Raw genomic sequence first — 23716 nt, forward strand, 5'->3', positions numbered from 1 at the left:
ACCACAAAGATGGGGAAAAAACAGAACAGAAAAACTGGAAACTCTAAAAAGCAGAGCACCTCTCCTCCTCCAAAGGAAGGCAGTTCCTCACTAGCAACGGAACAAAGCTGGATGGAGAATGACTTTGACGAGCTGAGAGAAGAAGGCTTCAGACGATCAAATTACTCTGAGCTACGGGAGGACATTCAAACCAAAGGCAAAGAAGTGGAAAACTATGAAAAAAATTTAGAAGAATGTATAACTAGAATAACCAATACAGAGAAGTGCTTAAAGGAGCTGATGGAGCTGAAAACCAAGGCTCGAGAACTACGTGAAGAATGCAGAAGCCTCAGGAGCCGATGCGATCAACTGGAAGAAAGGGTATCAGCAATGGAAGATGAAATGAATGAAATGAAGTGAGAAGGGAAGTTTAGAGAAAAAAGAATAAAAAGAAACGAGCAAAGCCTCCAAGAAATATGGGACTATGTGAAAAGACCAAATCTACGTCTGATTGGTGTACCTGAAAGTGACAGGGAGAATGGAACCAAGTTGGAAAACGCTCTGCAGGATATTATCCAGGAGAACTTCCCCAATCTAGCAAGGCAGGCCAACGTTCAGATTCAGGAAATACAGAGAATGCCATAAAGATACTCCTCGAGAAGAGCAACTCCAAGACACATAATTGTCAGATTCACCAAACTTGAAATGAAGGAAAAAATGTTAAGGGCAGCCAGAGAGAAAGGTCGGGTTACCCTCAAAGGGAAGCCCATCAGACTAACAGCGGATCTCTCGGCAAAAACCCTACAAGCCAGAAGAGAGTGGGGGCCAATATTCAACATTCTTAAAGAAAAGAATTTTCAACCCAGAATTTCATATCCAGCCAAACTAAGCTTCATAAGTGAAGGAGAAATAAAATACTTTACAGACAAGCAAATGCTGACAGATTTTGTCACCACCAGGCCTGCCCTAAAAGAGCTCCTGAAGGAAGCGCTAAACATGGAAAGGAACAAGCGGTACCAGCCACTGCAAAATCATGCCAAAATGTAAAGACCATTGAGGCTAGGAAGAAACTGCATCAACTAACGAGCAAAATCACCAGCTAACATCATAATGACAGGATCAAATTCACACATAACAATATTAACTTTAAATGTAAATGGACTAAATTCTCCAATTAAAAGACACAGACTGGCAAATTGGATAAAGAGTCAAGACCCATCAGTGTGCTGTATTCAGGAAACCCATCTCATGTGCACACACACACATAGGCTCAAAATAAAAGGATGGAGGAAGATCTACCAAGCAAATGGAAAACAAAAAAAGGCAGGGGTTGCAATCCTAGTCTCTGATAAAACAGACTTTAAACCAACAAAGATCAAAAGAGACAAAGAAGGCCATTACATAATGGTAAAGGGATCAATTCAACAAGAAGAGCTAACTATCCTAAATATATATGCACCAAATACAGGAGCACCCAGATTCATAAAGCAAGTCCTGAGTGACCTACAAAGAGACTTAGACTCCCACACATTAATAATGGGAGACTTTAACACCCCACTGTCAACATTAGACAGATCAACGAGACAGAAAGTCAACAAGGATACCCAGGAATTGAACTCAGCTCTGCACCAAGCGGACCTAATAGACATCTACAGAACTCTCCACCCCAAATCAACAGAATATACATTTTTTTCAGCACCACACCACACCTATTCCAAAATTGACCACATACTTGGAAGTAAAGCTCTCCTCAGCAAATGTAAAAGAACAGAAATTATAACAAACTATCTCTCAGACCACAGTGCAATCAAACTAGAACTCAGGATTCAGAATCTCACTCAAAACCACTCAACTACATGGAAACTGAACAACCTGCTCCTGAATGACTACTGGATACATAACGAAATGAAGGCAGAAATAAAGATGTTCTTTGAAACCAACAAGAACAAAGACACAACATACCAGAATCTCTGGGACGCATTCAAAGCAGTGTGTAGAGGAAAACTTATAGCACTAAATCCCAAAAGAGAAAGCAGGAAAGATCCAAAATTGACACCCTAACATCACAATTAAAAGAACTAGAAAAGCAAGAGCAAACACATTCAAAAGCTAGCAGAAGGCAAGAAATAACTAAAATCAGAGCAGAACTGAAGGAAATAGAGACACAAAAAACCCTTCAAAAAATTAATGAATCCAGGAGCTGGTTTTTTGAAAGGATCAACAAAATTCATAGACCACTAGCAAGACTAATAAAGAAAAAAAGAGAGAAGAATCAAATAGATGCAATAAAAAATGATAAAGGGGATATCACCACCGATCCCACAGAAATACAAACTACCATCAGAGAATACTACAAACACCTCTACGCAAATAAACTAGAAAATCTAGAAGAAATGGATAAATTCCTGGACACATACACTCTCCCAAGACTAAACCAGGAAGAAGTTGAATCTCTGAATAGACCAATAACAGGAGCTGAAATTGTGGTAATAATCAATAGCTTACCAACCAAAAAGAGTCCAGGACCAGATGGATTCACAGCCGAATTCTACCAGAGGTACAAGGAGGAACTGGTACCATTCCTTCTGAAACTATTCCAATCAATAGAAAAAGAGGGAATCCTCCCTAACTCATTTTATGAGGCCAGCATCATTCTGATACCAAAGCCAGGCAGAGACACAACAAAAAAAGAGAACTTTAGACCAATATCCTTGATGAACATTGATGCAAAAATCCTCCATAAAATACTGGCAAAACAAATCCAGCAGCACATCAAAAAGCTTATCCACCATGATCAAGTGGGCTTCATCCCTGGGATGCAAGGCTGGTTCAATATACGCAAATCAATAAATGTAATCCAGCATATAAACAGAGCCAAAGACAAAAACCACATGATTATCTCAATAGATGCAGAAAAAGCCTTTGACAAAATTCAACAACCCTTCATGCTAAAAACTCTCAATAAATTAGGTATTGATGGGATGTATTTCAAAATAATAAGAGCTATCTATGACAAACCCACAGCCAATATCATACTGAATGGGCAAAAACTGGAACCATTCCCTTTGAAAACTGGCACAAGACAGGGATGCCCTCTCTCACCACTCCTATTCAACATAGTGTTGGAAGTTCTGGCCAGGGCAATTAGGCAGGAGAAGGAAATAAAGGGTATTCAATTAGGAAAAGAGGAAGTCAAATTGTCCCTGTTTGCAGATGACATGAATGTATATCTAGAAAACCCCATTGTCTCAGCCCAAAATCTCCTTAAGCTGATAAGCAACTTCAGCAAAGTCTCAGGATACAAAATCAATGTACAAAAATCACAAGCATTCTTATACACCAACAACAGACAAACAGAGAGCCAAATCATGAGTGAACTCCCATTCACAATTGCTTCAAAGAGAATAAAATACCTAGGAATCCAACTTACAAGGGATGTGAAGGACCTCTTCAAGGAGAACTACAAACCACTGCTCAAGGAAATAAAAGAGGATACAAACAAATGGAAGAACATTTCATGCTCATGGGTAGGAAGAATCAATATCATGAAAATGGCCATACTGCCCAAGGTAATTTACAGATTCAATGCCATCCCCATCAAGCTACCAATGACTTTCTTCACAGAATTGGAGAAAACTACTTTAAAGTTCATATGGAACCAAAAAAGAGCCCGCATTGCCAAGGCAATCCTAAGCCAAAAGAACAAAGCTGGAGGCATCACACTACCTGACTTCAAACTATACTACAAGGCTACAGTAACCAAAACAGCATGGTACTGGTACCAAAACAGAGATATAGATCAATGGAACAGAACAGAGCCCTCAGAAATAACGCCACATATCTACAACTATCTGATCTTTGACAAACCTGAGAAAAACAAGCAATGGGGAAAGGATTCCCTATTTAATAAATGGTGCTGGGAAAACTGGCTAGCCATATGTAGAAAGCTGAAACTAGATCCCTTCCTTACACCTTATACAAAAATCAATTCAAGATGGATTAAAGACTTAAACCTTAGACCTAAAACCATAAAAACCCTAGAAGAAAACCTAGGCATTACCATTCAGGACGTAGGCATGGGCAAGGACTTCATGTCCAAAACACCAAAAGCAATGGCAACAAAAGACAAAATTGACAAATGGGATCTAATTAAACTAAAGAGCTTCTGCACAGCAAAAGAAACTACCATCAGAGTGAACAGGCAACCTACAAAATGGGAGAAAATTTTTGCAACCTACTCATCTGACAAAGGGCTAATATCCAGAATCTACAATGAACTCAAACAAATTTACAGGAAAAAAACAAACAACCCCATCAAAAAGTGGGCGAAGGACATGAACAGACACTTCTCAAAAGAAGACATTTATGCAGCCAAAAAACACATGAAAAAATGCTCACCATCACTGGCCATCAGAGAAATGCAAATCAAAACCACAATGAGATACCATCTCACACCAGTTAGAATGGCAATCATTAAAAAGTCAGGAAACAACAGGTGCTGGAGAGGATGTGGAGAAATAGGAACACTTTTACACTGTTGGTGGGACTGTAAACTAGTTCAACCATTGTGGAAGTCAGTGTGGCGATTCCTCAGGGATCTAGAACTAGAAATACCATTTGACCCAGCCATCCCATTACTGGGTATATACCCAAAGGGCTATAAAGACACATGCACACGTATGTTTATTGTGGCATTATTCACAATAGCAAAGACTTGGAACCAACCCAAATGTCCAACAATGATAGACTGGATTAAGAAAATGTGGCATATATACACCATGGAATACTATGCAGCCATAAAAAATGATGAGTTCATGTCCTTTGTAGGGACATGGATGAAATTGGAAATCATCATTCTCAGTAAACTATCACAAGAACAAAAAACCAAACACCGCATATTCTCACTCATAGGTGGGAACTGAACAATGAGATCACATGGACACAGGAAGGGGAATATCACACTCTGGGGACTGTGGTGGGGTGGGGGGAGGGGGGAGGGATAGCATTGGGAGATATACCTAACGCTAGATGACAAGTTAGTGGGTGCAGCGCACCAGCATGGCACATGTATACATGTGTAACTAACCTGCACAATGTGCACATGTACCCTAAAACTTAAAGTATAATTAAAAAAAAAAAAGAGTAGAAAGTACAGCTAAAAAAAAAAAAAAAGAGAAAAGGAAGACAAGGAAAGAAGTGAAAAAGAGATCAGAATAGAGGAAAAGACAGGCTAGGTGTTTAATTTCAAATTTCCTTGAAAACTCACTGGAAAATTTCCCTTGCTCATTTTTTTCTCAATTATCAACTGCTTCGTCTCTTTCCCTCAATAGATGGACCACAGGTCAAATCCTTAGGGGATGCCACCTGGGTTTTCCCACCTGCACATCACAGAAAGTCAATAAATAACCCCGTTTACCAATCCCCTTGACTAGAGGAGGCAGAAATACAGAGCTGAACTGAAGACATTTAATTAGCCCAGAAAACTGAGAAAGGACAAGGCATTTCAACACGAATTACACATTCAGACCCTCCACTCTCTCACACCATACTCCCTTGAACCTGCAGAGAAACACAGCCTTCACTTCCCTAAACAAAACTTTGCATCCAGACACACACCTCCTGCCAAAGCCACTGCACCACCACACTCTTTCTCCCACACAGTTTCACCCTCATACACACACCTTTACACCGAGGTCCAACTTCTGCATGCTCCACCTGCAAACTCATGTCTCTTGCGCAGGTAAGTTTTTCAAATCAGATTCCTCAGCAATATGTTCAGTCAATGAACTCACAACTAAGTTACTGACATCTAGGTGTAAGATGGGGACCCAGACACAGGATCCTGCAACAAGTTAGGAAGGGTGCCTGTATTGTGAACCTAAATGATACTCAAGTTCAATATCGTTTTCCCACTGTTTTCTAAAGGGAAATAAATGGGACCTGCTCCTGCCTCAATCTTTCTGGTCCACACATTCTTAGATAATCACAGAGTAGCAGTTACCTTACAACAGTTATTTTAAAGCTTCCTCAGAGGGCAAGAATAGGCCAGAAAGAAAGGAGAAAAGAAGATGGTAGTGATTCCAGCTCTCTAGACTCTATCGTCCAAGCTTGTTTCCCCTATTAACACAGGTCAGTGCCAATGCTGAGCCCAAAACCATCTAGTGTCATCACTAAAAAATATCAGTGGAGGGAGGAGCCAAGATGGCCAAATAGGAACAGCTCCGGTCTACAGCTCCCAGCGTGAGCGACGCAGAAGACGGTGATTTCTGCATTTCCATCTGAGGTACCGGGTTCATCTCACTAGGGAGTGCCAGACAGTGGGCGCAGGCCAGTGGGTGCGCGCACCCTGCGCGAGCCGAAGCAGGTGAGGCATTGCCTCACCTGGGAAGCGCAAGGGGTCAGGGAGTTCCCTTTCCGAGTCAAAGAAAGGGGTGACGGACGCACCTGGAAAACTCGGGTCACTCCCACCCGAATATTGCGCGTTTCAGACCGGCTTAAAAAACGGCGCACCACGAGACTATATCCCACACCTGGCTCGGAGGGTCCTACGCCCTCGGAATCTCGCTGATTGCTAGCACAGCAGTCTGAGATCAAACTGCAAGGCGGCAGCGAGGCTGGGGGAGGGGCGCCCGCCATTGCCCAGGCTTGATTAGGTAAACAAAGCAGCCCGGAAGCTCGAACTGGGTGGAGCCCACCACAGCTCAAGGAGGCCTGCCTGCCTCTGTAGGCTCCACCTCTGGGGGCAGGGCACAGACAAACAAAAAGACAGCAGTAACCTCTGCAGACTTAAATGTCCCTGTCTGACAGCTTTGAAGAGAGCAGTGGTTCTCCCAGCACGCAGCTGGAGATCTGAGAACGGGCAGACTGCCTCCTCAAGTGGGTCCCTGACCCCTGACCCCCGAGCAGCCTAACTGGGAGGCACCCCCCAGCAGGGGCACACTGACACCTCACACGGCAGGGTATTCCAACAGACCTGCAGCTGAGGGTCCTGTCTGTTAGAAGGAAAACTAACAAACAGAAAGGACATCCACACCGAAAACCCATCTGTACATCACCATCATCAAAGACCAAAAGTAGATAAAACCACAAAGATGGGGAAAAAACAGAACAGAAAAACAGGAAACTCTAAAATGCAGAGCGCCTCTCCTCCTCCAAAGGAACGCAGTTCCTCACCAGCAACGGAACAAAGCTGGATGGAGAATGATTTTGACGAGCTGAGAGAAGAAGGCTTCAGACGATCAAATTACTCTGAGCTACGGGAGGACATTCAAACCAAAGGCAAAGAAGTTGAAAACTTTGAAAAAAATTTAGAAGAATGTATAACTAGAATAACCAATACAGAGAAGTGCTTAAAGGAGCTGATGGAGCTGAAAACCAAGGCTCGAGAACTACGTGAAGAATGCAGAAGCCTCAGGAGCCGATGCGATCAACTGGAAGAAAGGGTATCAGCAATGGAAGATGAAATGAATGAAACTAAGCGAGAAGGGAAGTCTAGAGAAAAAAGAATAAAAAGAAATGAGCAAAGCCTCCAAGAAATATGGGACTATGTGAAAAGACCAAATCTACGTCTGATTGGTGTACCTGAAAGTGATGCGGAGAATGAAACCAAGTTGGAAAACACTCTGCAGGATATTATCCAGGAGAACTTCCCCAATCTAGCAAGGCAGGCCAACGTTCAGATTCAGGAAATACAGAGAACGCCACAAAGATACTCCTCGAGAAGAGCAACTCCAAGACACATAATTGTCAGATTCACCAAAGTTGAAATGAAGGAAAAAATGTTAAGGGCAGCCAGACAGAAAGGTCGGGTTACCCTCAAAGGGAAGCCCATCAGACTAACAGCGGATCTCTCGGCAGAAACCCTACAAGCCAGAAGAGAGTGGGGGCCAATATTCAACATTCTTAAAGAAAAGAATTTTCAACCCAGAATTTCATATCCAGCCAAACTAAGCTTCATAAGTGAAGGAGAAATAAAATACTTTACAGACAAGCAAATGCTGACAGATTTTGTCACCACCAGGCCTGCCCTAAAAGAGCTCCTGAAGGAAGCGCTAAACATGGAAAGGAACAACCGGTACCAGCCGCTGCAAAATCATGCCAAAATGTAAAGACCATCAAGACTAGGAAGAAACTGCATCAACTAACGAGCAAAATCACCAGCTAACATCATAATGACAGGATCAAATTCACACATAACAATATTAACTTTAAATGTAAATGGACTAAATTCTCCAATTAAAAGACACAGACTGGCAAGTTGGATAAAGAGTCAAGACCCATCAGTGTGCTGTATTCAGGAAACCCATCTCACGTGCAGAGACACACATAGGCTCAAAATAAAAGGATGGAGGAAGATCTACCAAGCAAATGGAAAACAAAAAAAGGCAGGGGTTGCAATCCTAGTCTCTGATAAAACAGACTTTAAACCAACAAAGATCAAAAGAGACAAAGAAGGCCATTACATAATGGTAAAGGGATCAATTCAACAAGAGGAGCTAACTATCCTAAATATTTATGCACCCAATACAGGAGCACCCAGATTCATAAAGCAAGTCCTGAGTGACCTACAAAGAGACTTAGACTCCCACACATTAATAATGGGAGACTTTAACACCCCACTGTCAACATTAGACAGATCAACGAGACAGAAAGTCAACAAGGATACCCAGGAATTGAACTCAGCTCTGCACCAAGCGGACCTAATAGACATCTACAGAACTCTCCACCCCAAATCAACAGAATATACATTTTTTTCAGCACCACACCACACCTATTCCAAAATTGACCACATAGTTGGAAGTAAAGCTCTCCTCAGCAAATGTAAAAGAACAGAAATTATAACAAACTATCTCTCAGACCACAGTGCAATCAAACTAGAACTCAGGATTCAGAATCTCACTCAAAGCCGCTCAACTACATGGAAACTGAACAACCTGCTCCTGAAGGACTGCTGGGTACATAACGAAATGAAGGCAGAAATAAAGATGTTCTTTGAAACCAACGAGAACAAAGACACAACATACCAGAATCTCTGGGACGCATTCAAAGTAGTGTGCAGAGGGAAATTTATAGCACTAAATGCCCACAAGAGAAAGCAGGAAAGATCCAAAATTGACACCCTAACATCACAATTAAAAGAGCTAGAAAAGCAAGAGCAAACACATTCAAAAGCTAGCAGAAGGCAAGAAATAACTAAAATCAGAGCAGAACTAAAGGAAATAGAGACACAAAAAACCCTTCAAAAAATTAATGAATCCAGGAGCTGGTTTTTTGAAAGGATCAACAAAATTGATAGACCGCTAGCAAGACTAATAAAGAAAAAAAGAGAGAAGAATCAAATAGACGCAATAAAAAATGATAAAGGGGATATCACCACCGATCCCACAGAAATACAAACTACCATCAGAGAATACTACAAACACCTCTACGCAAATAAACTAGAAAATCTAGAAGAAATGGATACATTCCTCGACACATACCCTCTCCCAAGACTAAACCAGGAAGAAGTTGAATCTCTGAATAGACCAATAACAGGAGCTGAAATTGTGGCAATAATCAATAGTTTACCAACCAAAAAGAGTCCAGGACCAGATGGATTCACAGCCGAATTCTACCAGAGGTACAAGGAGGAACTGGTACCATTCCTTCTGAAACTATTCCAATCAATAGAAAAAGAGGGAATCCTCCCTAACTCATTTTATGAGGCCAGCATCATTCTGATACCAAAGCCTGGCAGAGACACAACCAAAAAAGAGAATTTTAGACCAATATCCTTGATGAACATTGATGCAAAAATCCTCAATAAAATACTGGCAAACCGAATCCAGCAGCACATCAAAAAGCTTATCCACCATGATCAAGTGGGCTTCATCCCTGGGATGCAAGGCTGGTTCAACATATGCAAATCAATAAATGTAATCCAGCATATAAACAGAGCCAAAGACAAAAACCACATGATTATCTCAATAGATGCAGAAAAAGCCTTTGACAAAATTCAACAACCCTTCATGCTAAAAACTCTCAATAAATTAGGTATTGATGGGACATATTTCAAAATAATAAGAGCTATCTATGACAAACCCACAGCCAATATCATACTGAATGGGCAAAAACTGGAAGCATTCCCTTTGAAAACTGGCACAAGACAGGGATGCCCTCTCTCACCGCTCCTATTCAACATAGTGTTGGAAGTTCTGGCCAGGGTCATCAGGCAGGAGAAGGAAATAAAGGGTATTCAATTAGGAAAAGAGGAAGTCAAATTGTCCCTGTTTGCAGACGACATGATTGTTTATCTAGAAAACCCCATTGTCTCAGCCCAAAATCTCCTTAATCTGATAAGCAACTTCAGCAAAGTCTCAGGATACAAAATCAATGTACAAAAATCACAAGCATTCTTATACACCAACAACAGACAAACAGAGAGCCAAATCATGAGTGAACTCCCATTCACAATTGCTTCAAAGAGAATAAAATACCTAGGAATCCAACTTACAAGGGATGTGAAGCACCTCTTCAAGGAGAACTACAAACCACTGCTCAAGGAAATAAAAGAGGATACAAACAAATGGAAGAACATTCCTTGCTCATGGGTAGGAAGAATCAATATCGTGAAAATGGCCATACTGCCCAAGGTAATTTACAGATTCAATGCCATCCCCATCAAGCTACCAATGACTTTCTTCACAGAATTGGAAAAAACTACTTTAAAGTTCATATGGAACCAAAAGAGAGCCCGCATCGCCAAGTCAATCCTAAGCCAAAAGAACAAAGCTGGAGGCATCACACTACCTGACTTCAAACTATACTACAAGGCTACAGTAACCAAAACAGCATGGTACTGGTACCAAAACAGAAATATAGATCAATGGAACAGAACAGAGCCCTCAGAAATAACGCCGCTTACCTACAACTATCTGATCTTTGACAAACCTGAGAAAAACAAGCAATGGGGAAAGGATTCCCTATTTAATAAATGGTGCTGGGAAAACTGGCTAGCCATATGTAGAAAGCTGAAACTGGATCCCTTCCTTACACCTTATACAAAAATCAATTCAAGATGGATTAAAGATTTAAACGTTAGACCTAAAACCATAAAAACCCTAGAAGAAAACCTAGGCATTACCATTCAGGACATAGGCGTGGGCAAGGACTTCATGTCCAAAACACCAAAAGCAATGGCAACAAAAGCCAAAATTGACAAATGGGATCTAATTAAACTAAAGAGCTTCTGCACAGCAAAAGAAACTACCATCAGAGTGAATAGGCAACCTACAACATGGGAGAAAATTTTCGCAACCTACTCATCTGACAAAGGGCTAATATCCAGAATCTACAGTGAACTCAAACAAATTTAGAAGAAAAAAACAAACAACCCCATCAAAAAGTGGGCGAAGGACATGAACAGGCACTTCTCAAAAGAAGACATTTATGCAGCCAAAAAACACATGAAAAAATGCTCATCATCACTGGCCATCAGAGAAATGCAAATCAAAACCACTATGAGATATCATCTCACACCAGTTAGAATGGCAATCATTCAAAAGTCAGGAAACAACAGGTGCTGGAGAGGATGTGGAGAAATAGGAACACTTTTACACTGTTGGTGGGACTGTAAACTAGTTCAACCATTGTGGAAGTCAGTGTGGAGATTCCTCAGGGATCTAGAACTGGAAATACCATTTGACCCAGCCATCCCATTACTGGGTATATACCCAAATGACTATAAATCATGCTGCTATAAAGACACATGCACACGTATGTTTATTGCGGCATTATTCACAATAGCAAAGACTTGGAACCAACCCAAATGTCCAACAATGATAGACTGGATTCAGAAAATGTGGCACATATACACCATGGAATACTATGCAGCCATAAAAAATGATGAGTTCATATCCTTTGTAGGGACATGGATGAAATTGGAAACCATCATTCTCAGTAAACTATCGCAAGAACAAAAAACCAAACACCGCATATTCTCACTCATAGGTGGGAATTGAACAATGAGATCACATGGACACAGGAAGGGGAATACCATACTCTGGGGACTGTGGTGGGGAGGGGGGAGGGGGGAGGGATAGCATTGGGAGATATACCTAATGCTAGATGACGAGTTAGTGGGTGCAGCGCACCAGCATGGCACATGTATACATATGTAACTAACCTGCACAATGTGCACATGTACCCTAAAACTTAAAGTATAAAAAAAAAAAAAAAAAATATCAGTGCAATGCATTATGATAATATCTAATTTTATATAGTACTTCACAAAGACATGTGTTCACTTGATCTTCCCAATACTTCTGGCAGAAGTAGAGGAGGACTTGTCTTCTTCGGTTTACCAATGGGAGAGGTTAAATGACCTGCCCAAGGACACAGAGCCAGGAAGTAGCAAACCTGGGCCTTGGCCCTTGTCTTTGAACAACAAACCCGATGGTATCACCACAGAACCAACTTGCCTCTGGCTAAATAAACAAACATTACATATGTATTATTTCAAAATATTATTATGGGCAATGTGAGAATAAACCTGCCTTTTAAAAAAGTTTTTATGCTCCAATACATGTTATACAGTCTCAATATTCTTCATAGCTTTATAGGTTTTGGTTGATTTTAGCACTTTCAGATTTGACAAACTGGCATTATACAGATTGGCTACTCTTTCTCTGGCAATGAAAAGTACATCATCTACATAACCTGCAAAGAATATGGTACCCTAACTATGATTTCAAAAAAAGAAGTCAGAAGCAGATTTCCCATCATTGCACCCCCTCCACCAAAGGTGATGGAAGGTAGATCTCTGCTGTTCTCCCCTTCACTCTTAGCCCAGCAAAAGAAAAAGGATAAAAGAATGCACAGTACACAAATCCTGCAAAATTTTACCAAAGCACACATGACATAAAAATAACCTTCCTCTCACATTTTCTAAGTGCATCAAAAAGAAGGTTAACAGTAATAATATCAAGAATTGAGGCAACGTTCAGAAGTTTTAATAGTGAGAGTTCTAGAAATAGATGTATCTTTCCCACAAAAAATGTGTTAATTGTTTCTCCAGCTATTCAGCCTTGCATCCCTGGTGCCGTCAGCATAAGCACCTGATGGACTCTGCTTGGGCTGAGCAATGAATTTGATCCTGAACTTGCAGATCACCAGCAATGTGATTTCTCCCTTAAAGATCCCCCTCCAACTCAGAGTGAAAGTCAAAGTCCCTTCTGTGGCCTAAGGATCTAGCCTATCTTGCCTATGCTCCTTGCACCCCCACTTCTAGTCCTCCAGCACAAAAGCCTCTTTGCTGCTTCCAAACCCATCAGGCAGGCCTATGTCTCAAAGCCTTTGCACTTGCTGTCCCCCTGTCTGAAATGTTCTTCCTTCTGAGATCTGCATGGCTAGCTCTTTTGACTCAAGGCTTTGCTCAAATGCTACCTTCCCAGCAAAGATTTCCCTGGATGTCTGTTACAGGCTGAATTGTGTTGGTCTCCACACCCCCAAATTCGTATGTCAAGGTCTTAATTAACCCTCAGCATCTCAGAATGTGACTGTATTTAAAGATAAGATCTTTAAAGATGTGATAAAGTTTTTTTAAAAAATGTGGTCATTAGGATGTGCCCTAATCCGACATGGCTGTTGACCTTTTAACAAGGGGAGATGAGGGCACAGGCAGAGAGGGAAGACCAACTGAAGACACAAAGGGGGGTCATCTACAAGGCAAGGAAAAAGGACTCAGAAAGACCCAAACCTGCCAACATCGCGATATCAGACTTCTAGCCTCCAGAACTGTGAGAGAATATGTTTCTGTTATTTAAGCCTCTCAGTCTGTGGTGCTTTGTGGTGACAGCCCTAGCAAACTAATACAATGCCCTAATTAGAATTTACCCCACTCCCACTACCTTTTTTTTTCTGTTTTATTTTTTCAAAGTCCTTATCATTATCTAACATATATTTTACTTCTGCATTTTGTTTGCTATTTATCTGCCTTTGCTAAAATCTAAGCTCTTTCACGGCAGGGATTTTTGTCTGATTGTTCATTGCTGTTACCCCAGTTCCACACAGTGACTGGTCCATGGTATGTGCCCGCTAAATACTGTTGGGTTACTGGAGACCTGAGGAGGAGGAGAGGGAAGAAATGTGGGGGCATGTGACACGAAAATGGTAAGACTCTGCTTTGGGAGAGCTTCTCTGGAAACTTCTTGACTCACTTCTGAGATTGAGCAGCCACAAGCAGCTCTTTAGCTTCTAAGTTTGCCTAAGACGTCTACAGAGCACACAATGGGCATCCCCGCCCCTGCATTCATCATTGTTTCCAGTCTCTCCTCTGCATTTTAAACCAAAGCAGAGGGTAGGAAGGCAGTTGAGCTAAGCGTCTGGGCTAGATAGGAACCTCTAGCACAGCCCTGCACTGGCTGATGCCCATGACTTTTTGTTTGCTCTGTATCTTTTGTCTCCTAACTTCCTAAACACCATCGGTCATCAGTTATCTTTACTGCAGTAAAATATGTATGTGTTTCTTTGTATTACAGTCCTAGGTGCTCTGTTATGGTAGGAATCAATAAGATGCCTCCTGTTCTTACAAAAAAAAAAAAATCTCAATGCAAATAAAGGGGACTTCCTAATTCCACCTCTTTGGAGCTCAGATAAAGACTAAAGATATTTCAGCACTAGGAATTGATATTAGACAAAAAAGATATTAGCCTCATTTGAAAGAGATAGGAATTCAAGTATTGGACTTATTAATGGACAGTAGGGTGAGGCAAAAACACCAAACTCTGAATCAAGAGACATGAGACCTAATCATAGTTCTGCAAATAAAATGCCTCGTGATCTAAATTATATCAGTTCACTTCTCTGGGATTGGTCTTTTCATTGGTTAGGGATGTAAATGGTAACTGTACTCTCTTTTATCCAGAGTATATGTTGTTAAAATATAAGACAGAAAATCAGAGAATGACTACATTCATTGCCCTTTCTAAATTGAGACTGTCCAGATAAGTAAGAGATTTGTTCAAAGTCACAAATCAATAATGTTACAGAATCGGGGCTAAAACTCAGATTTCCTGGCATTTCTACTCAGAATTCTTTTAGGGATACATGTTACTGAGACAATGTGTATAATACTAGCTATCCCTCTACAGCAAGAACAGAATCCCCTTCCAGTCCCTTTATGGGTGGTAAATCCAGAATACCTCACTTTTTATATCTGTCTGTAATAGCACTTGCCATTCTGATCTGACCTCACATCCAGCCATCATACTGGTGGATTGGAGGACTATATGCTGGCTTTGCCATCGTTGAGTGCAGTATCCTCAACAAGCATATCTGATTTATCTCACACTTCCTTCTGGTATACCCATGTGAATGCTCAAATTGCTGTATATATTCAATCATGATATGAAAGCATATTCAGGTTGCCTAGCCTCTTCATAGGCACTTCAGATGATATATATATACAAAAGTGACTTGGTGTATATTTGGCACATAACAAATGCAGAAAAAAAGTTAATGCATCATTATATCATTAATTTAAAACATCAATGCCATGTTACTAAGAATGATCAGAATTTAGTCTTTATTGAAGTTGTCAAAATGTCTAGGTACAAATACAGTCATGGGCAGCGTAGAGGTTATGGTTGCATAAAGACACAGTTCTAACCCAGCACAATTTTGTAAGATAGTGGAAGTAGGAAAAATATAAAATTAGAGATTACCAAGACCAGTTTAGAAAGGGAAGGCCTCTGGGAAGCAGGGAAACTTGTATTAAAACTTAATAGAGAGGAGGAAAATAAAGGAATGAGACTCCCTAGGTAAGAGAAAAGGCATGAATGAGAGGTAAGAAATATCCCATGATGTGGATGGACTAGAGGTCAATAAATGATGTGCAGGATATGGAGGGAGATAAGTCTGGAAAGGTCAGTTTGAGAAGACTAATAAATACTTAGCTTGGTGCTTTGGATATAGAACTCAAAACATCATTGTTCGATATAGAAATTAGCAGAAGGTTTTAAAATGAATTATATGTGGTAGTCATTTCAGATGTTTGTACAAGTGAAAAACAAATTTTTTTAGTCTAAAAAAGATTATTTCACAGAAAGATCTTTGTTTTGCATAAATCAACCAAATATCTGATGTTTCAGGGCAAGCATAACAATACTATTCAGAAAGAGCCCTTCATTTGCCAGGAAGAATGTCAGATTCCAACCTCAGTGATAACCATCTTCCAGACACCACCTTCTTAACAGGGATCCCAGGGCTGGAGGCTGCCCACTTCTGGATTGCCATCCCTTTCTGTGCCATGTATCTTGTAGCACTGGTTGGAAATGCTGCCCTCATCCTGGTCATTGCCATGGACAATGCTCTTCATGCACCTATGTACCTCTTCCTCTGCCTTCTCTCACTCACAGACCTGGCTCTCAGTTCTACCACTGTGCCCAAGATGCTGGCCATTTTGTGGCTCCCTGCTGGTGAGATTTCCTTTGGTGGATGCCTGGCCCAGATGTTTTGTGTCCATTCTATCTATGCTCTGGAGTCCTCGATTCTACTTGCCATGGCCTTTGATAGGTATGTGGCTATCTGTAACCCATTAAGGTACACAACCATTCTCAACCATGCTGTCATAGGCAGAATTGGCTTTGTTGGGCTATTCCGTAATGTGGCTATTGTCTCCCCCTTCATCTTCTTGCTGAGGCGACTCCCCTACTGTGGTCACCGTGTCATGACACACACATACTGTGAGCATATGGGCATTGCCCGACTGGCCTGTGCCAACATCACTGTCAATATTGTCTATGGGCTAACTGTGGCTCTGCTGGCCATGGGACTGGATTCCATTCTCGTTGCCATTTCCTATGGCTTTATCCTCCATGCAGTCTTTCATCTTCCATCTCATGATGCCCAGCACAAAGCTCTGAGTACCTGTGGCTCCCACATTGGCATCATCCTGGTTTTCTACATCCCTGCCTTCTTCTCCTTCCTCACCCACCGCTTTGGTCACCACGAAGTCCCCAAGCATGTGCACATCTTTCTGGCTAATCTCTATGTGCTGGTGCCTCCTGTACTCAATCCTATTCTCTATGGAGCTAGAACCAAGGAGATTCGGAGTCGACTTCTAAAACTGCTTCACCTGGGGAAGACTTCAATATGAATGCTGAGCAGAAGTTGGAGATTTTTAAAAAAGTGTAGGATAGCTGTCTAGATACATTTACATGGACACACAGTGATGATGTGAAAGGAATGGTTTGACATGGCGGGAAACTCTGGAAGGAAGAGGAATAGCCAGATGAATCAGAGCTATCAATTATCACACTGAACATACTATTTTCCTGAGGCTCCTTGGGGAACTCTGAATACCCCAGAAAGGTGATAATATTCTCACACTTGTCTTAAAAGTGTCTGTGACTTACTAAGGAGAAAGTCAATTCCTGGTCTTCAGAGGCATCTGGATTTAAGGGTAGGAATATTCTCCTGTGAGTCCAAGTGAAAAACAAAGAGAAGGTTTGGAATGAATTTGAGTCTGAATTCCACCACTTTGAATATTGATGTATTGGTTAAAAGCACAAAGTATAAAGTCAGAGTGCCTGCGTTTGAATCCTGGCTCCTCTACTTGTGACCTTGAGCATGTTTGAAATGTTTCTATGCCTCAGTTTGGCCAACTGTTAAATGGGGATAAAAATAACATCTAACTTTGAATGTTGTAGTAAGAAATAAATAAGTTAGAAAAATTAAGACAGTGACTAACATGTACTCAATAAATGAATATAAAATGAGAAAGTTATGTAACCTCTCTAAACGTTACTAGTAAAGACACTTAACTTATATAAAACTTTTTTTACATTACCTCACATCACAGGGTTATTGTGATAACAATTCTATAATATTTTTAAAGTGCTAGAGATATGACTGGTACTTAATACAACTGTATATTCTTTCACTCCTCCCACACTCATCCATTTTGAGGTCTCTTTCCTTTTAGTTATAAGGTTATCCCTTATTAAGAATTCAGGGGAGCCAGCCCCAAATCCAAGTTCCTTTTTTAATAATAATGCTTTAGTAATCTCAGTTCTGAAATAAATAAGTCCAGCCATCTCCTTCCAACTGTTCAAAGAGATGATTGCTGTTACTTGCATTATAAATTAAAAGCCTGTCATTCAGGGAGACTAATAGCCTAAGGTTATGGCATTTATTGACAATATCTCATACACTGTCCAGTATTTTATTATGGGAAGATTATGAGATCTGTGTGCAGATGACCATGGACTTCCTTATCTACTAGCTGCAAGAATTAGGGCATCCCACTTTACTGCCCTCAGCATTAGTAAAGTGTTTATTATAATCTCAGGAACAAAGCAAGCATTCAATTCTGACTGCTGGCAGTTGGTAGTATTCAGCTATTAATTCTTAAATTTATAAAGGTATGCTAGATTTTATAGCTGCATGGCTTAATCTGCAGTGTTCATTTATTTGCTTTTGAATTGATAACCATTTTAATACTTCATCAGACTAGGCATTTCATCTGTGCCTTGCACATAATTAATAAGCACTCAAAATATTATGGGAAAAGTGTTAGAGATTATACTGGTATGTATCATAGTCTTAGTTGATTTAATGAATAAATACTGTCTTCATTACGCTAATGTGTTGGGTAATGAAAATATATGTCTAGCACAGTGTCTGGCACACAGTAGGTACTCAGTAATTTGATTCTTGTTTATTCATATTACACTGAGGCTGTTCAGATATAGTCACATCCACAAGAATCACGACGAAGAGTATCTTTACCTAGAAAAGCAATTACAAGAAAAAGTATCACAAGTTCATGGGTAAGACAAGAGGGTAAGTGTCAGCTGTGGCCATTGAGAGCTCCTAGTCCAGTTGTGGAGGTAAATTCATGCACAAGGAGCTATCACAGGTCAGGGACAGTCATGTCTTGGCCCAGAGAAGCTCAGAGGAGAATGATCAGAGGGGTGGAACAGATTGGAAGAGGAGGAGGTACCAGGCAATGGTGCAGGAAGGAGACAGCAAAGAGGATTACTGAAAGAGCTTGAGGAAGCTGGGGGTGATTACATTTCGAGGGGGCCTCAAAAGCCAGGCCCAGATAAGAAGACACGGGCAGCCCTTACAAATTTTATAAGTCAGGCTCCACTGAAATAGTGATGGATCAATCTCAATCAATTGTTACTGAAGTTTGAAGTAAAGCAATGCAAATGACTAACACAGAAAGGCAGAATTTCCCAAAGTGAAACTTCCCTGATTACCAATCCCAGTGTACAGCATCATCTTTCCCTAAAAAGGCATAAAATATGGTTTTACCTATGCACTAAAAAGAAATTCAGCTTTTGAGTATAGATAGATGTCACCAGCCCTAGAGCATGTGCAAATCATTTAGACTGCTGCATGAACCTGATCCTGCTAGAGCCTTAAACAGTCCTTCTCCTGGACCACTTTGAGAAATGAGTTCACAGTTTGGCACATAAATCAGTGCAACTGCCAAATTGCAAAGAAGACTTAACCTCAGAATCTTGACGTATTAGGTAAATTTGTCCCTTTATCCCCAAGTCTAGCTGTTTCAGTTTGTGCTGAGGGAGACTCTCTTAATTCAATTTGAAGTAATTCAGCAATGGTAAGGCCCTGAAGAACTACCCTGCCAAGTTCTCCCCAATTCCATAGCACATCTCCAGAACCAGAATTCACCTCACCCCACCAAGTCTGTCTCTCTCACAAAATAAACACACACACACACTCACACACACACATTTTCTTGTATATGTAGAATTCAAAAAAACAAAAAATAAATTCTTCCCTCTGAGCTCTGAAGAAACTCACCCTGTTTTCTCTTTCTTCCATCTCACTCCATGTTATTTGACTTTATTGTGATGTGCTAACAATGGTTCTCAGCAGCAGAGAGACACTCAATTTGCTCTTATTATAAATATGTTAATAGATAATTTCTTCATTGTGATTTAGATTATTCTCTTAATTTTTCTCTCTGAGATTCTAAATTCCCAAAGAGTTGGAACTTAATTGGTCCCTTTCTCTGTGTAAAGGCAAGACAAGACACACTTTCTGTTCACCTGTTCCAAGGGAATTGATTGATTCTGACTACAGAGTAGCATATAGCCAAGATTACAAACTCTGGAATCCAAGAGCTCTGGTTCCTACATCTTTGTTAATCAGGTGGGAGTACAGCGGCACAATCTCGACTTACTGCAACCTCTGCCTCCCAGGTTCAAGCCATTCTCCTGCCTCAGCTTCCTGAGTAACTGGGATTACAGGTGCATCCCACTACATGGCTAATTTTTGTATTTTTAGTAGAGACAGAGTTTCACCATGTTGACCAGGCTGATCTCGAACTCCTGACCTCAAGTGATCCACCCACCTCGGCCTCCCAAAGTGCTGAGATTACAGGCATGAGCAACCACACCCAGCCAGACTCTCTTTGTTATTTGCTTTAAATAGCAACAGAAACAAAATAAATGTCTTTATCTGGAAACATGTTTCACATCAGTCTGATCCACTGTTGAAAAATCCTACCATTTGAGTTTGATAAAGGAATATGGCTGAATGGAAAAGACATTGATCCTAAGAGCTAGCTTAGGAAATATTGATTTCAGTCACCTATCTTCCACTAAATTGCTGTACACTGGCCATGGCCCAGCCAAGGCCTCGAGTCCTTGTTCATATAGGAACAGAATGAAGATATGTATAATTAGTCCACCCCATCTCACTGGGGTCTGAAGGCAGCTTGCACTTCTGAGACCTCAAGCTTGAGAAATCGATCTATCTGATTCTAAAGAGACATCATCATGTTCCCCATATCAAGGTTGAGAAATCGATCTGCCTTTTTCTAAAAAGTCATCATCATGTTCCCCTCTCAAGTTTGAGAAATCTATCTATACCATTCTAAAAAGACATCATTTTCCCCAAGAACTTATAAAGTTTCTCTCAGATAAATAAAGAATTATCTCAACTCCGAGAATCAGAGCTGAGACATGAGAAATCATAAGAAGGTAACAGTTTGAGTCTAGGTCTGTTAAACTTAACAACTATTAGATTTAAGGTATTAATATACCTGACAAGGAAACTTGTCACTTAGGAGAAAACATATTTCAACTGTAAAAGCAGAAAATAGTAAGTCTCCAAAGAACTGTGTTGACCACTCCAGGCCAGAGGAGCCCTAGGGTAAAGTCATATCTCTGCAGCAATTATTTTTATGGTGGTGGATGCATCAGACTATCTTAGGTTTAAACCATTAACTGCTGCCATATACTTAACTTTTCTGATTCTAGAATTTTCAATGACTAAAAAATTAGGATTTGGCTGCCTAGAATGACACCTCTAGAAGATGATGTTAGACATAAGTGACATGACATTTAGATCCCTCTGCAATTACCTTGTTTATCATATATTCATATATATTTTTACATTGTAATTTGTTTTAACCAGTATATCTAGGATACAACCAATATTAAGACTTGATACTTTGTAATTTCTGAGTTTGAAAGAACTTCCCAGCCAGGGGATACTTCACAGACTGAGCCTCATAGCTGGCTGTCAGCCAGCCAGACTCAGCATAACTTCTACCATACAAGTATTGCTAGCAAAACCAATTCATCTGAAAATTCCCATTGGGTCATCCCCAGTGGAATCAGATATCCAAATTAAAGTTTCTGGCTTTGTTTTAGCAAATGCATTAATGTGTGGCAAGAAATAACATTATTCCAGGTAACAATTATTCAGAACCACTTTTGCATGTCTCATGGTTCCAGGCATTATTTTCCCCCTCATAGACTTTGAGGTGAACCATTTCTTTGTCTCTTCCTCTGTGGACTTTATTGTCAGTACCTGAATATCTCCTTCCCAAGCATCACATGACGGCCTTTCCCAGTCCACTTACATACTTGTCTCTCTTAAGGCAGGAGCTCCGTCCACATTACCCACTGAGTTCTTCATTCAGCACAGGAACCATACTTTATCTTTCTGGAGGAGCTGACATCTTCTGAATATTTTACGTCGTGTATATATTCCTTTTAGAGTTATAAAATAAAGTAACAATAATCAACTTGCCAATAAACTATTTAAGGAACATAAAAAAGGAGTCTGGACTTTCTGGAGTGAAACAAGCCTGGTTTAAATCCCGCTGCCATCACTTCATAACCTTCAACAAGTCATTTTCCCTTTTTAAGACTGTGTTTCATCATGTATGAAATGATATTTTCTCAAAGATTTATTTTGAAGATTAAGGAGATTATTCCTATAAAGTATAGGCCAAAATGCTTGGCACAGAGCAGATGTTTATTAAATATTATTATTTCAATACAAAAAATCTTTGGTACATCTTGTGGTCAGGTTGGTAACTGGATTGAGAAACAGAGAACAGATAGGTCTGTCAGGGCTGACCAAAGGTTCAGGGACATTTTTAACAGCAGGTGATATGGACAACTCCAAACATACCAGTGGAGAAAGTATGGTATCCAGAAAAACCTTCTGTCAGAAGGGACATTAGCAACATAATGAAGTAGAAGTTTCCAGCTGCTATCCCCCTAGAGAAACACCAATTTTGTCAACTACCCATAAACAAGAATACCTTTGTGGGAGCCCTGGAGTCCAGATGAGAGGTTCTAGCACTACAGTGGAGAAAAATATTCAAGAGTGGATGCACTGAACGAGTTCATCACCACTAGACCAGCCATACAAGAAATGCTGAAAACAGTTCTTCGAGTTGAAATGACGGGACTATAATTAGCAACATGAAAATGTATGAAAGCATGAAACTCACTGGTAAAGGTAAGTATAAAGTCAACATCAGAATAATGGTGTAATGGTAATGTGTAACTCACTTTTAATCTTAGTATAAAAGTTAAAAAAACAAATTTTAAAAATATCTATATGATAATTTGCTAAGGGATACACAGTGTATTAAGTTATAAATTGTGACATTAGTAACACAAAATGTGTAGGTGAGGAGAAGTAAGTAAATGTGGAGTTTTTGTATGCAATTTAACTTAGGTTATCAGCTTAAAATAGACTCATGTTTTATGCAAGCTTTATGGTAATTACAAACTAAAAATCTGTAGTACATACACAGAAGACAAAAATAAAGAGATCAATGCATATCACTACAAAAGAAATCATCAAATCAAAAAGGAAAACAAGAAGAGAGGAAGAACCAGGAGCTATAACACAGTCAGAAAACAATTAACAAAATAATGATAGTAAGTCCTTGCCTATCAATAATCACTTTAAATTAAATAGATTACATTCTCCAATCAAAACATATAGAGTGACTGAATGGATAAAACAAGATCCAACTATATACCGCCTGCAAAAGACTCACTTTAGCTTTAAGGACACGCATAGGCTGAAAGTGAAGAGATAGAAAAGTTATTCTCCATAAAATTTGTAACCAAAATACAGCGTAGCAGGGTGGCATATTGCAATTTTTTTTAACTTCGTATGTTCCTGATACCTTAACCTCTCCATGAACAGCCTCTGAGCAACCCACCCCTCACCAAGTTACCAGGTACACCTGTGTGATAAGTCTGGTTCCTGCCACAAGTTCCTCTTCTTGCCTTCCCTGATTGTGACCTAGTGATATTCAAATGTACCAGTAAAATCCCCTCATGCTTCTTGCTTGTGTAGTCCACGTTGACTCTCAATGGAGGTACCTGCCCATGGGTTCACATTCTCTCTTGGCTCTCCTGCTTGATGGAGAACCAAGAACTCCTGTTCCCTAGGAGTTCTTCTCATA

General features: G+C 40.3%; 2 protein-coding genes across 2 annotated transcripts in view; one reads left to right on the forward strand and one right to left on the reverse strand.

Moving 5' to 3' along the window:
* The window catches only part of HBE1 (hemoglobin subunit epsilon 1), a 254659-nt gene that overhangs the window by 221440 nt on the left and 9503 nt on the right, over positions 1-23716 (reverse strand). The gene's annotated exons all lie outside the window — the stretch shown is intronic.
* OR52D1 (olfactory receptor family 52 subfamily D member 1) lies at positions 15524-17367 on the forward strand. The gene has a single exon (XM_521782.7). The coding sequence runs from the start codon at positions 16157-16159 to the stop codon at positions 17111-17113; it is 957 nt and encodes a 318-aa protein (XP_521782.1). The 5' UTR covers positions 15524-16156; the 3' UTR covers positions 17114-17367.

Source organism: Pan troglodytes, chromosome 9 (genome assembly GCF_028858775.2).
Source record: "Pan troglodytes isolate AG18354 chromosome 9, NHGRI_mPanTro3-v2.0_pri, whole genome shotgun sequence".
NCBI classification, from domain to species: domain Eukaryota; kingdom Metazoa; phylum Chordata; class Mammalia; order Primates; family Hominidae; genus Pan; species Pan troglodytes.